The sequence below is a fragment of the Jaculus jaculus genome, chromosome 7 (assembly GCF_020740685.1).
Source record: "Jaculus jaculus isolate mJacJac1 chromosome 7, mJacJac1.mat.Y.cur, whole genome shotgun sequence".
Classification (NCBI taxonomy): Eukaryota; Metazoa; Chordata; class Mammalia; order Rodentia; family Dipodidae; genus Jaculus; species Jaculus jaculus.
Window position 1 is genome coordinate 114,678,140 of NC_059108.1, and position 13,471 is coordinate 114,691,610.

Consider the following 13,471-nt stretch of genomic DNA (forward strand, 5'->3'; position numbering starts at 1 on the left):
ACTTCCACTGACACCATTTCTCTGTTTACTACTCTCACAAGTGTCATTGTCAGGGTTGACAAATCCAGTGGACTGTTCTAACTTGATTTATCTGAGGAAAACAAACAAAAAAATGCAGGCTCCTCCTTCCTTGTACTTATTTTCCTTTTTTTTGAATCTGTAATTTCACATTCTTCCTCTTTTTGATAAACTTCTAAGATATCTGTATGAATTCTTAATTCCTGGTGTGTTTTGAATGTTACTCTCTGTGCTGTCCTGTTCTGTCTTCTCTACTCTTCTCCCATTGTTCCCTCATCTTTTTTTGTTTACTCTCTACTCTTCATAAGCAGACTTATTTTAGCCCACAGCCAGTTTTGATTTTCAGTTCTTATTCCCATATGTACCATTTTTAGCCCGGACGTTGGCTTCTTACTTGGGCATTCTGTTGTTCTTCAGGTAGTATCTGAAAGACATCACCTACCTGTTATGACCCAGACCAAAAAAAAAAAAAAAAAAAAAAAAATCTAAGTCATTTATTTCTCTCCCTCCTTCTCCATGTTTGGTACATCAGTTCAGTCTGTCTGGAACGTTTTTCACAATCCTTCTGTCTTTTTAGTTATTGTTGTCATTTTGAGGTAGGGTCTCAATCTAGCCCAGGCTGACCTGGGAACTCATGGTGATCCACCTACCTCTGCCTCCCAAGAGCTGGGATTAAAGGTGGCCACCATGCCTAGGCCCCTCTGCTTTTCTACAGTCACTGCCATTGGCAATAGGTTATTGTAGAAACTCTTTTGGTGTCTTATACCACACTTCTCTGAAAAACTATCTATTCCAATATTGTCTTGTAAGATCCAAGTTTTATCATATTGCTTCCCTTCTTAACATTCTTCAATGGCTTTCCATTGTATACATAATAGCATTTAAAATTCATTTTTTGTTATAGTATTGCCATTTCTCACAAGCCTTGCCTTTAGTGCCCATTACATTTCACACTTAGGAAACTCTGAAATCTTCTAGTCCCTGAATCTCAATCACAGATGATAAATGATGTGCAATTTTTTTTCCTTTGTGCCTGTTGTTCTGTGTAAAATTCTTGCCTCATAATTTGCTTGACAAATACCGAAAAATTTCAATACCCCAAGATCTTTCTCCACTGTAATATCAAGTTTTTTCCCCCTAAAATGTTGTTACATCTAACTCTTACAATTTCCCTTTGTATTTTAAGTTGTTGTGGTTCCCACTTCTTGAGCACATAAGCTATTTTTTCATCTAAGTGCCCTACCCAAGTACATTACCCACACTTGGAAAATATTAATAAAATTAATACTGAATTAATACATAACATTAATGGACAACAGTATTCCATAATTGGAATCACAGGTCTAAAAAGGAGTTAAAGGTTCCTTAGCTTTAGGCTGTTTATCATGATTCATCCAGATGATAGACTAGGACCAAGCCCTCTGCTTAGTTACCAGAGCATCTGAAAAGTGGAATGTTACACAGATTTTCAAGAGATCCTATAGAAAAGTTGGTTTCAAAAGACTTACTGCTTTCTCTTTTCACTTTCAATGCTTTCTCACTTGCATTTTGGAAATAACCTGCTTTATGCATGTTCGTTGCATTTCTAACCTGGATATCTTATAACTTATCAATTGTATTAACAATTTCATAAACATGTATATGCATTTACAAATAAATTAGAGATGTTTATGTGTCTTTTATAATAATGCTATATTTGCATGTTAATACATATTTTACATAATCTAGTTCCAAGTCATTTTTTTTTACATATTACATTAAGGTGATTATTTTTCAAGGAATTTTTCAGGGGACATTTTTTTAAAAATGGCTTTGTATGTGGAGGAATTCATCCTTTTCAATATTTCTCTGTCCTCTTAAAATAATAACAGAATTTGATTTGTCTAAATTCAGAACTGTAGATTTGATTCCAGTTGATCAGTTCAGAAATGTGTGCAATGTGAACCTCCAGAATAATAATCTTACATCATTCAGTGGGCTGATCTACCTGCCTAATGTGAAGGTGAGTCACCTGAAAACCTTGACTTTCTTTCAAGGAATTGGACATTCTTCATTTTATATTAAAATATATTTGCAAGTGATTAAAGTGGATAAATTATTCATAAAGTTAAATGTGTTTGTGCTATGTGTACATGTTCATGTGCATTCATGTACATGTGTTTATGTGTGGAAACCACAGGTCCATTTTTAATTTCTTCCTCAATTGCAGTCCACCTTATTTTTTGAGATAGTCTCTCACTGAAACCAGAGCTCCCTGATTTGCCTAGATTAGCTAGCCTGCAAGCCCCAGGGATCTTCTCATCTCTGCCGATCGAACACTGGGATTAAAAGGTATATGGGCCGGAGAGATGGCTTAGTGGTTAAGGAGTTTGCCTGCAAAGCCAAAGGATCCCAGTTCAACTCTCCAGGACCTATGTAAGCCAAATGCACAGGGGGTGCAAGCATCTGGAGTTGGTTTGCATTGGCTAGAGGCCCTGGCTTGCCCATTCTCTCCCTGTCTCTCTCTCTCTCTCTCTCTCTCTCTCTCTCTCTCTCTCTCTCTCTCCCTCCCTCCCTCCCTCCCTTCCTCCCTCCCTCTTTCTCTCTCTCAAATAAATAAAATATATATTTTTAAAAAATGTAAACGTTGCATCAGATTTTTTATATGCATGCTAGGGATCTGAACTTTTGTTCTCAGGCTTGTATAGCAAGCACATTACCAACTAAGTCCTGTCCTCAGCCCCTAAAGGTAGGGTGGAAGCTGTGTCTCCAGCAAGCAGGCATGGAGTTGAGAATGAAATGTTCCCAAAGCTGCCTCACTACCTCCTTTCCTGATACCTGAACTCAGCAGTCTTTAAGGCTTTTCAAATACTGAGAGATAACTTTCTCTTTAAGGAGTTATTTCATCTATATTAGGCTTAGACAAACAACAACAAACTGAGTAGCCTTCTAGGTTCTTCATTATTTTATTTGCAGTGCTGTTATTTTTTGGCATATAAGATCATTAAAAACCCATTATGATTCAAATTGGAATAATTTGGGATAAAAAACTATTGTTACAGCATGATATATACTCCAAGTATTATACAATTTTAATGGTTCCTAACATGTTTGATTAGTAAGATATTTTTTCTATAGGTCTTATGCCTCAACTATAATCATATTGAATCCATCATGCCTGGATTAAAGCCTCAGACCCACTTAACCAACAGACAACTACTCTACCAGAAAGTGCCTTCAAGTGGCTATGGGCAGCAAGGAACTTCAAAATCAAATAGGTATTTTGTTTATTTTTCACAATTATAACAAACTTTATCTGAGGATTACCCAAAGAAGTAACAAATGCTAGTATATATGTTTAAATGATTTTAATAACCATTTTAGTTAGTAGCTATATGCCAAAACCAAACTCTACAAATACCAAGATAAACTGTCTTTTGTCATTGTTTTCCCCTGCTTCTTCCATTGTGTGGTTAAGACTCCTGGAGCTTTTCTTAACTGAGGTATAATTCACATAACATCCCACCTTTTGTATATAGTCTGGTGCATTTTAGTACATTCACAACTGTATAATTTCTACTCTCCCAATACCAGAACATTTGCATCATATTACAAAGGAAGCCTTTACTCAAGTGTTGAGGACTTGGGTTACTTTTAACCTTTCATTTTTATTTCTAAATTACTTTTCTGGACACTATTCCAGAACCAGTGGAGGAGATACATAGATAATTTATGAAGATTAAGGCACATCTATCACATTCCTATACATTATAGATTTATGTGTATGTAAATATGTATGTGTCACCAAGCTGAAATACTTAACAATTTCAGTGTTCTGAATGAATCACATTCCTTGTGTTTATCATCTTACTGAAGTACATTTTGTATATAATAAAATTCACAAATCAAGTATACTATTTGATGAAGTGTGCTTCCACCACAATTGCAGGGTAAAGTACTCCTGCCCCAGGATGTTTCCTCATTTCTCTTTGCAATCCCCTCTCCCCACATCCTAGACTCTGAGAGCAACAACCACTGATCTGCTTTCTATCCCTAAATTGTGTCTTTTTCTAGCATGTCCTAAAATTGGAATTACATAGTAAGTACTCTTTTGTGTCTCATTTCTTTCACTTAATGTGATACTTTTATCCATCCATGTTGTATCAGTAATTTATTTCACTTTATTCCTATGTAGTATTCTGTTGTATAGATTATATGCCATTAAACATTGATCATTGATGCACATTTAAGCTTTATCAAGTTTGAGGCTATTATGATTAAAGGTGCTGTAAACATTTTTATTATGTACATCCTTTGCACTAAGGACTATTCATATGTGGTTTTTATAACATACTTATTAGAGTACAACTTGCATGTCATTTCACTCGTTTAAAATGTAAAATTCAATTATTTTTATTCAACAGAGGCTAAAAGAGACCCTCAAGTGTCCTATGAGTGTATTACCTTGAGGTGAGGTCTTTCCCTCAACCCAGAGCTGCTCTCCGTCAGCGAGCTACAGCAAGTCTCCCATCTCCACCTTCCTGCACCTCTCCTTACACACTTCCCCCACCAGAATGGGATTACAGACATGGATGGCCATGCCTAGCTTTTTGCTTGGGTTCTGGGGAGTCAGTCTTGATTTTCAGCCTGAGAGGCTGTCATGCTTAAGCAGCAATTGCTCTCACCCAACCACAGAGCCATCTTTCCAAACCCATTGTGCGTGTATATTTTCATTATCTTTGTCTTTGGAAGATACCTGGGAAGTTAAGGGCTATATAGTAGCTTAATGTTTTATTTAAGAAGCTACCAGCATTTTCCAGAATGGTTGTACTATTTAAAGTATCACCAGTTACTTAAGAAAATTACCACTTTTCTACATGTACCACTGAGCCATTTCTCCAGCCCCTGCTTTCTTTAAAAAATAATAAAACTGATCTTATTTATGAGAGAGAGAAAGAATTGGTATGCCAGGGTCTCTAGCCACTGCAATTGAACTCCAGACGCATGAGCCATCTTGTGCACATGCATGGCCTTGTGCACATGTGTCACTTTGTGTGTCTGGTTTATGTGGGTTCTGGGGCGCCAAACCTGGGTCCTTAGGCAAGCACCTTAACCGCTAAGCCATCTCTCCAGCTCCCTGGTTCCTTTTTAGTTAGATGATTTGTCTTTTTTTATTGAGTTCTTTAAAGTTTTATGGATATAAACCCACTTTCAATTTTTCTTAATTTTGAAAAGTTTTCTAAAATTATATCTTTAGAATAAAACTTAGTTTTAATAAAATGTAGTTTATCAACCTTTTGAATACAGATTGCTATTTTGGTGGCATATATGATAATTTTCTGCCTAATCTAAGGTTACAAAGATTTCTTCATGCTTTGACTTATGCTTTGACATTTAAACCTATGGTCCACTTTGAATTAGTGTTTGAATACGCTGTGAAATAAGGTGTGAGGTCTAGACCCATACTCTTGCATGTGGACATCCATTTGTCCCAGCACATTTGTTTAGGGAACATATCCTTTTCCCTACTGAATGGCCTTCACACCTTTGCTGAAAGACAATTGATTGTGAATGTGAAGTGAATAATGGTGCTCGTTTCTGTTCTGTTGATCTGTCTGTCTGTCCTTTTGCCAGTTCCAGACTGATTTTTATAACAAATGTTTATAATAAATTTGTGATTAAGTATTAAACCACCTAATGTTTTTTTCTTTTTCAAGATTGTTTTGCATGCTCTTTGTATTTCCCTATAAATTGCAGAATGATATAATGATTTTCTTTGGGAAGAAAAATAGCTGACTATAGTTTTGGTACAGATTGCAATAAAGTATTGATCAACTTGGCATCTTAGTAATATTCATACTTCTGATCAATGAATATAAACTAGCTGTTCATTTGTTAAGAGCCTTGATTTTTGTCGTTGTTATTGTTGTTGTTTTTCAAGGTAGGGTCTCACTCTTGCCCAGGCCAACCTGGAATTCGCTATGTAGTCTCAGGGTGGCTTTGAACAAACAGCAATCCTCCTACCTCTGCCTCCCAAGTGCTGGGATTGTAGGCGTGAGCTACCGTGCCTAGAAGATCTTTGATTTTAATTAGAAATGTTTTATAGTTTTCTCTGTACAAATTTGGACTTCTCTCATTAAGTTTATTCTGAAATATTTTACTTGATCATATACTATTATGAATAAAATTGTTTTCTTAATTTCATTTTTACATTATTTATTGCTGGTGTTTATAGCATTTTATTTTACAACTTTGCTGAATTAATTTTTTAGTTCAACTAGTTTCTTGGGTGTATCTGTAAGGATTTTGTAAATGTAGAATTATGTTACTTGAGATTAAAGGTAGCTTTATTTATTCTTTTCCAATAGGGTTCACTTTTTTTTACCTGGTTGTATTAACATCGCTTTTCATTGTGGTTTTCTATATTTCTTTACTCTTTACCACATAAGTATTTTTAAATAATAAAAGTTTATTATGTAAAACATAAAGATACTGTTCAATTCCAAAATATCAATAAACTGAATTTTTGTTTCTTTTCTTAAGCTCAATTTATAATAAATGCATATTTTTATGCTAAACCTTCTTTAAAATTAAGTTCATGATATTATACTTCCTTGTGTTTCAGAGATACACTGAGTACTGAAAATTTGCCTCCAATAATGCAAAGTTTAGAGGTTCTTCATTTGGGCTATAATGGAATTTGTAATTTAATCCAGCTGCAACTTAACCGACTAAGAAATTTAAAATTCCTCTTTCTACAGGGTGAGTAGACACACTGCTCATAGCTCTATAAATGGAATTATCATTTTGTTTTGATAAGCAAATATATATGTATATGTATCATATATACATGTATATATATATGTATCATATATACATACATATATGATATATATGTATCAGCATGTACTCAAACATCGTTGACAAGAATAGTTTAATAAGCACAGATGGGTTTTTGTCTTTATTAAAATCTTATTTTATATATATATATATTTCTACTCTTTTATCCCCTTGCCCCTGCTCCCATTACTTTAAGGGCCTTCCTCGGTGAGAATATGTGAAGGCCTCAATCAGTTCCTGTTGGGTAGCAGGGGAGGTTGGGAGGGGACCATGCCTTGGGGTATTTCTACCCACTCTGTGGCTCTTAGAATCTTCCCACCCCCTCTTCTCCAATGTTCCCTGAGCATTGGCAGGCAACTTCAGTCTGATTTAGTGTTGAGTGCCTCGTAGCCTTTGGATTTCTGCCTCAACAAATGAGTTTTTCTTTAGTTACCTGCATGTTATCAAAAATGCTTTAGAAAGAAAGGAAATATAGTATTTTATTGCCACAACCAGTATTACACTATATTGTATTTTATGTCATATTCATCTTAAAAAGCAGTAAAAAGTTACTAATGGTTAACTCACAAGTGCTCCTTATTGTAATGATATAGAATTGGGAGGCTTGATCTAAAGTGGTTTAAGTTCTTTCAGTAGAGTTCTTCTGAGACAAATTTAAGTCCTGCCTGTACTACTAGCTAAAGTGCAGTAAAAGTTGAGAGAAAGACATTGAAAGAAGGACTCTGAGGGACAGACAGACTTTAGATGGAAGAGGAGCACTAAGAGAACTTTGCAAACATGGCAGAAAGAGTCAGAGTGCATGATTATGTTGTCACTGGACCAACTGCTGACAAGGAATTTGATAAGTCATGTTCATTTCAATGTATGAGTTACTTGTTTTATTTTGTTTGGTTTCAATTTACTGTCATTGCTTTATAGTAATTTTTAATTTTTTGACAGCCTTCATACATATAGACTATATACTATTATAATCCCTCTCACCACCCTTCCTTTCCTCCTCTCAAAGGCCCCATCCATTCAATCTCTTCTTTCTAACTAGTCTCCTTTTATTTTTATATCATCTTTACCCTCCTATTATGGAGGTCTTGTGTAAGTAGGATCAGCTACTGTGCAGTCATGAGGGCCACAGCCACTTTATGTCTGGAAGACAATATTCCAAAGCCCTCTTCCCCTTCCTTTAGTTCTTACATCCTTTCTACTATCTCTTCTGCAATAGTTCCTGAGACTTGAAGCATATGATAGACATGTTTCACTTAGTGCTGAACACTTTTCAACATTCTGATAAGCTTTGAACCTCACCAGTGGTCACCACTAACTGAAAAGACAAACTTCTCTAACAAAAAGTGAGAGTAGCAATAATATATGGGCATAAACTTAAGTGTTTGGAGGGCAGTTTCATGAGAATAATGCATTCATTAAGCCAGTGAACAATAGTAGTTTCCCCTCTAGGGCTAATTACCTCCCAAGCTTTTGATTAGGTTTTCAATACCAGTCATGAATTCCCTTCAGTGGTGTGGGTCCCACATGCAATCAGAGAACAATTGGTTTCTCCTATAGCAGACATGCCACTACTGTACCAGTTGTTACATTTGGCCTGGCTGGCCAGGAGTTAAACTTGCTGGGTCCCACTGCTGGTTAAGACTGTTGATGACTTTTTAAAAAATACTTTTTTAGTTACTTGAGACAGAGAGAGAGAATGGCCATGCCAGGGCCTCTAGCCACTGCAAATGAACTCCAGATGCATGTGCCACTTGTGCATCTGGCGTATGTGGGTCCTGGAGGAATTGAACCTGGGTCCTTTGGCTCTGCAGGCAAACACCTTAACCGCTAAGCCATCCCTCCAGCCCTGTTGATGACTTTTCACTCCCAACAGGCTGCATAGCTCTTTCCAGCATCCTGACAGCTACTCAACAGGGAGGAGGCTTCCAGCTCAGCTTCAGCTTAATTTCATAGTGTCCTGAAAACCAAGCAATTTTATAGTAATTTTTTAAATTATGTAAGGTAGTAAAGAATTTTGAAGTTGAAAATGCAGAGCAAAGCTATTAATGAATATAAGACAGAAAAATATAAACAAGATACCATCAAAAATAGGTAGGAAGCTGGGTATGGTGGCATATGCCTTCGATCCCAGCACTCGGGAGGCAGAGGTAGGAGGATCACTGTGAGTTCGAGGCTACTCTGAGACTACATAGTTAATTCCAGGTCAGCCTGGGCCAGAGTAAGGCCCTACCTTGAAAAAAAAAAAAAATAGGTAGGAACTGTAAATTTTAAGAAAGTAACATGAATAAAAGCAATTTTAGGAAAGTATCATGTAAAAAAGCACAGAGATTACAACATTAGTCTAATAATATTTAATGACATAAAAGTTGGTATCTGTAGAGATGGCTTAGCAGCTAAGGTGTTTGCTTGCGAAGCCTAAAGATGCACGTTCGACTCCCCATGTCCCAGGTAAGTCAAACACACAAGGTGACACAAGGTTGTGCATGTGCACAAGGCGGTAAGCATGTCTGGAGTTTGAGTATAGTGGCTAGAGGCCCTGCCACACCAATTTTCTCTCTCTCTCATTAAAAACTCTCTCTCTCACTCTCTCTCATAAAAAAGAGTAAAGTTCAAGCCGGGCGTGGTGGCACACACCTTTAATCCCAGCACTTGGGAGGCAGAGAAAGGAAGATCTCTTAGAGTTTGAGGCCATACTGAGACTACATACTGAATTCCAGGACAGCCTGAGCTAGATTGAAACCCTACCTCGAAAAACAAAACCAAAAAATAAGTAAATAAATAAAAGAGTAAAGTTGAGAGATCGATTAGTGAGACACAGGAGAAATTTGGCAAGTCAATCTGAGTATAGTAACTTTTTTCCTGAAAGATGGACCTAGACCATTTTAAAGATTGTAAATGTGTTTGTTTTGCCTATCAAAGGTACTTGTGACTTGAGTGAGTAACATGAAGACTTAGCCAAAAGAAAAGAAAGGGAAGAGGAGAGGGAGATGTACAGAAGGAAGAGGATAGAGCACAGGGCAGACTTTACCAAAGATAAATTGACATACCAAAAAGTCAACAACCCATGCCTGGAAAGGTCTGTTTTAATGTAGTCATGCATAGAGAGCTTCTGCAGTAGCCATAACTAGCATGGAAAGTTAGAGTGGGCAGCCATATATATATATACAGGGTGAGGCAGTTTACTCTTAACAATGGCAACTTGTAGAGTCACTGGCCAAGGTGTTTGCCCACATACATGACCTCATTTAATCTTCACAGCAGCCATACAGGGCTCAATGAAAGACATCAAAGAAGTGGACGGCAATTGAGGAAGACATCTGTTATTAACCTCTTGCCTCCACACACAAACACACACACACGTGCCCATACACATGTAAACATATACACATATGCACATACATGCATACATACTCCACACACAGAAGAAAAGGAGGAGCAAACAAAAGACAAGAGAGAAAGCCAGAAAGAAAAGAAGGAAGGAAGGAAGGAAGGAAGGAAGGAAGGAAGGAAGGAAGGAAGGAAGGAAGGAGGGAAGGAGGGAAGGAGGGAAGGAGGGAAGGAGGGAAGGAGGGAAGGGGGAGGGGGAGGGGGAGGGGGAGGGGGAGGGGAGGGGAGGGGAGGGGAGGGGAGGGGAGGGGAGGGGAGGGGAGGGGAGGGGAGGGGAGGGAAGGGAAGGGAAGGGAAGGGAAGGGAAGGGAAGGGAAGGGAAGGGAAGGGAAGGGAAGGGAAGGGAAGGGAAGGGAAGGGAAGGGAAGGGAAGGGAAGGGAAGGGAAGGGAAGGGAAGGGAAGGAAGGAAGGAGTGAATGAGGAAGTATGGGGGGAAGGAGAGGAGAGGAGGGTAAAGGAGGGGAGAGGGGAAGGAAAGAGAAGGCAGGAGAGGAGAAGGGAGGGGAAAGGAAGGAAGGGAGGAGAGGAGAGGAGAGGAGGGGAGGGGAGGGGAGGGGAGGGGAGGGGAGGGGAGGGGAGGGGAGGGGAGGGGAGGGGAGGGGAGGGGAGGGGAGGGAAGGGAAGGGAAGGGAAGGGAAGGGAAGGGAAGGGAAGGGAAGGGAAGGGAAGGGAAGGGAAGGGAAGGGAAGGGAAGGAGAGAGCAGAGCATAGTGACAAATGCCTACAATCCTAGAACTCTGGAGGCAGATGTAGAATTGTGAGTTCTAAGTCAGCATGGGCTACATTTCAAGATATTGTAAAAAGAGAATGAGTAAATAGAAGAGGTTGTGAAGAAGGCAGAAGGAAGTGGTAAAGAATGAAGAAACTGGGGTTCAATATGTTAAATAATTTGCCCAAGTTTGCACCCATATGTGTTCTGGTACCTGGGTGGATCCAACTCTGAAGCAGATGTGTTTCCTACCCAATATGAGTAATAGGATAGAGACAACAGTGGTGTCAATGGGATGTACCAATGGGAGAGGTAAATTTAGTTGTAAAGGAACAAATATTAGGACAAAATGATTTCCTTCCAAGATGTCTTTATAATTGAATTAAAATATTGGCAAGACAGAGTACTAAAGCTAGATAAAGTTATTTGGGAAAGGTTGTTAATCTGAAGTTAGAAAAAGATAACTTTGTATTGTAATAATTTTGAGACATAAAAATATACTTTGGGCTGGGCATGGTAGTGCACACCTTTAATCCCAGCACTTGGGAGGCAGAGGTAGGAGGATCGCCATGAGTTCAAGGCCACCCTGAGACTACATAGTGAATTCCAGTTCAGCCTGAGATAGAGTGAGACCTTACCTTGAAAAACAAAAACAAAAACTGTATGTGTGTGTGTGTGTGTGTGTGTGTGTGTGTACATATGCACGCACACACACACACTTCGGGGGGCTGAAGAAATTGCTTAGTGGTTACAGTGCTTGCCTGTGGAGTCTAAAGACCCAGGTTCAATTTTTCAGTACCCATGTAAGCCAGATGTACAAAGTGGCACATGCATCTGGAGTCTGCAGTGGCTGGAGGCCCTGCCATGCCAATTCCCTTCCCCCCCCCCAGTAAATAAATAAATATTTTTAAATATTTATACTTTTAGCTTTTAAAATAATCCTTTGATAAAAAATATCTAAATGAAGGTAGGTAGGTAACCTTTATTCCTGGAAGTTGGGGCTTATTTGACATGCTATAACATCTTTTTTTAGGGAATGAAATCAGTCAAGTTGAAGGGCTGGACAACTTGGTGGTCCTACAGGAGCTGGTGTTAGACCATAACCGCATCCGAACCTTTAATGACAGTGCTTTTGCCCAGCCAAGCTCTCTGCTGGCACTTCATCTAGAGGAAAACAGGCTGAAAGAGCTGAGCAAACTGCATTCTTTGGTAAAACTAGAGAAACTCTTCCTAGGATATAATAAAATCCAGGTAACATTATTTTGGGTTTTTTTGTGGTTATGAGATTTATAAGCTGCAGTTCCTCTGCATCTGAACAAATAGCTTCCAAACACACCAATGAAAACGTTGTGACTGTGCTATTTTCTCTTTTTATTTGTTGTGCATGAGAGAGCTGGGGGGTGGATGTGTTGTGTGAGTATGGGTACACACATGCCACAGTATATGCTTGGTGATGAGAGGACAAATTTTTAGGCTGGTCTCACCTTCTATTTCATCTCAAACAAGATCTCTCTCTTTCTCTCTCCCTCCCTCCTTCCCTTGCTGATGTTGACTAATGCTGTCACCATGAGCATCCATTCTTAAGCATCTGGAAATTCTATCTCCACTTGCCATCTCACCATCAGTGTACTGGAATTAGGAAGCCCCTATGGCTTCCAGCTTTTCATGTTGGGTCTGAGAATCTAACTTCGGTACTCAGGCTTGAATAGCAAGCGCTTTATCCACATCTCCCTAGTCCTGCCTTTGCTGTATATCATTTATATATCATATATATTTCAAGGTATACAAGTTCACTAATGAGATATTCACCTTACCTCTAGATGTATAGACTGGATAAACCACATGTGCCCACTCACTAAAAATGTTAGCTCATAGTTCCAAGGTTCGTTTTGTCAATCTCAGAATTCTCACTTGTTCCTTAACTGCTCTTGATCTAAGTTGTTTCTAAGTCTCAGTTCTGGACTTCCTCTGATCTTTTAGATTTGGCAGCTATAATTAGTGTACTTGCTGTTTGCATTAGATCCTAATAATGGTCATTGGCCTGGCTCTAATAGTCCAGCTTTTCCCACTAAAGTCTTCCTTACATCAGATCATGCTTTAGTTTTAGGTCCAGGGAACTTAAGCGATTACTTTTAGTATAATGCCCCACCTGAGCCTGCTTACACTCTCTCCTCAGGTAGTCTACACATGAGTTGAAGGCATGACCTCACCAGGTTGGTACCGGCATGTAAACCCCCTTTGACCAACTTTACTGCTTCTGCCCATACTTCTAAGACAGCTTCGAAGATGGACTATGGAGTACTATATAAGGGGAGAAATGGAGCCTATCTTGTCCACATTTGTATTAATATATAGTAGAATATATAGTGGATCTTGCTAAGTGTTTGTCTGTGGCTCTGTTTGCTGCAGTTCAGGAAGTCTTTGCTGGAACTTTAAGGATAGAAGGGAATCATGGTAATACCCTTTCCACTTAGCAAGTAGGGAACATACATATAGAAAAAAATAGTGTACAGCTGATTTATCCAGATTCAAATATC

At 38.6% G+C, this 13,471-nt stretch overlaps 1 protein-coding gene across 1 annotated transcript in view; it reads left to right on the forward strand.

Moving 5' to 3' along the window:
* Positions 1-13,471, forward strand: part of Lrrc9 (leucine rich repeat containing 9) — a 94,842-nt gene that overhangs the window by 66,710 nt on the left and 14,661 nt on the right. Inside the window, exons 25-28 of the mRNA XM_045154699.1 lie at positions 1,912-2,020; positions 3,136-3,275; positions 6,623-6,759; positions 11,968-12,185. Of these exons, the coding sequence (XP_045010634.1) occupies positions 1,912-2,020; positions 3,136-3,275; positions 6,623-6,759; positions 11,968-12,185 (604 nt within the window). The remainder of the gene's footprint in view (positions 1-1,911; positions 2,021-3,135; positions 3,276-6,622; positions 6,760-11,967; positions 12,186-13,471) is intronic.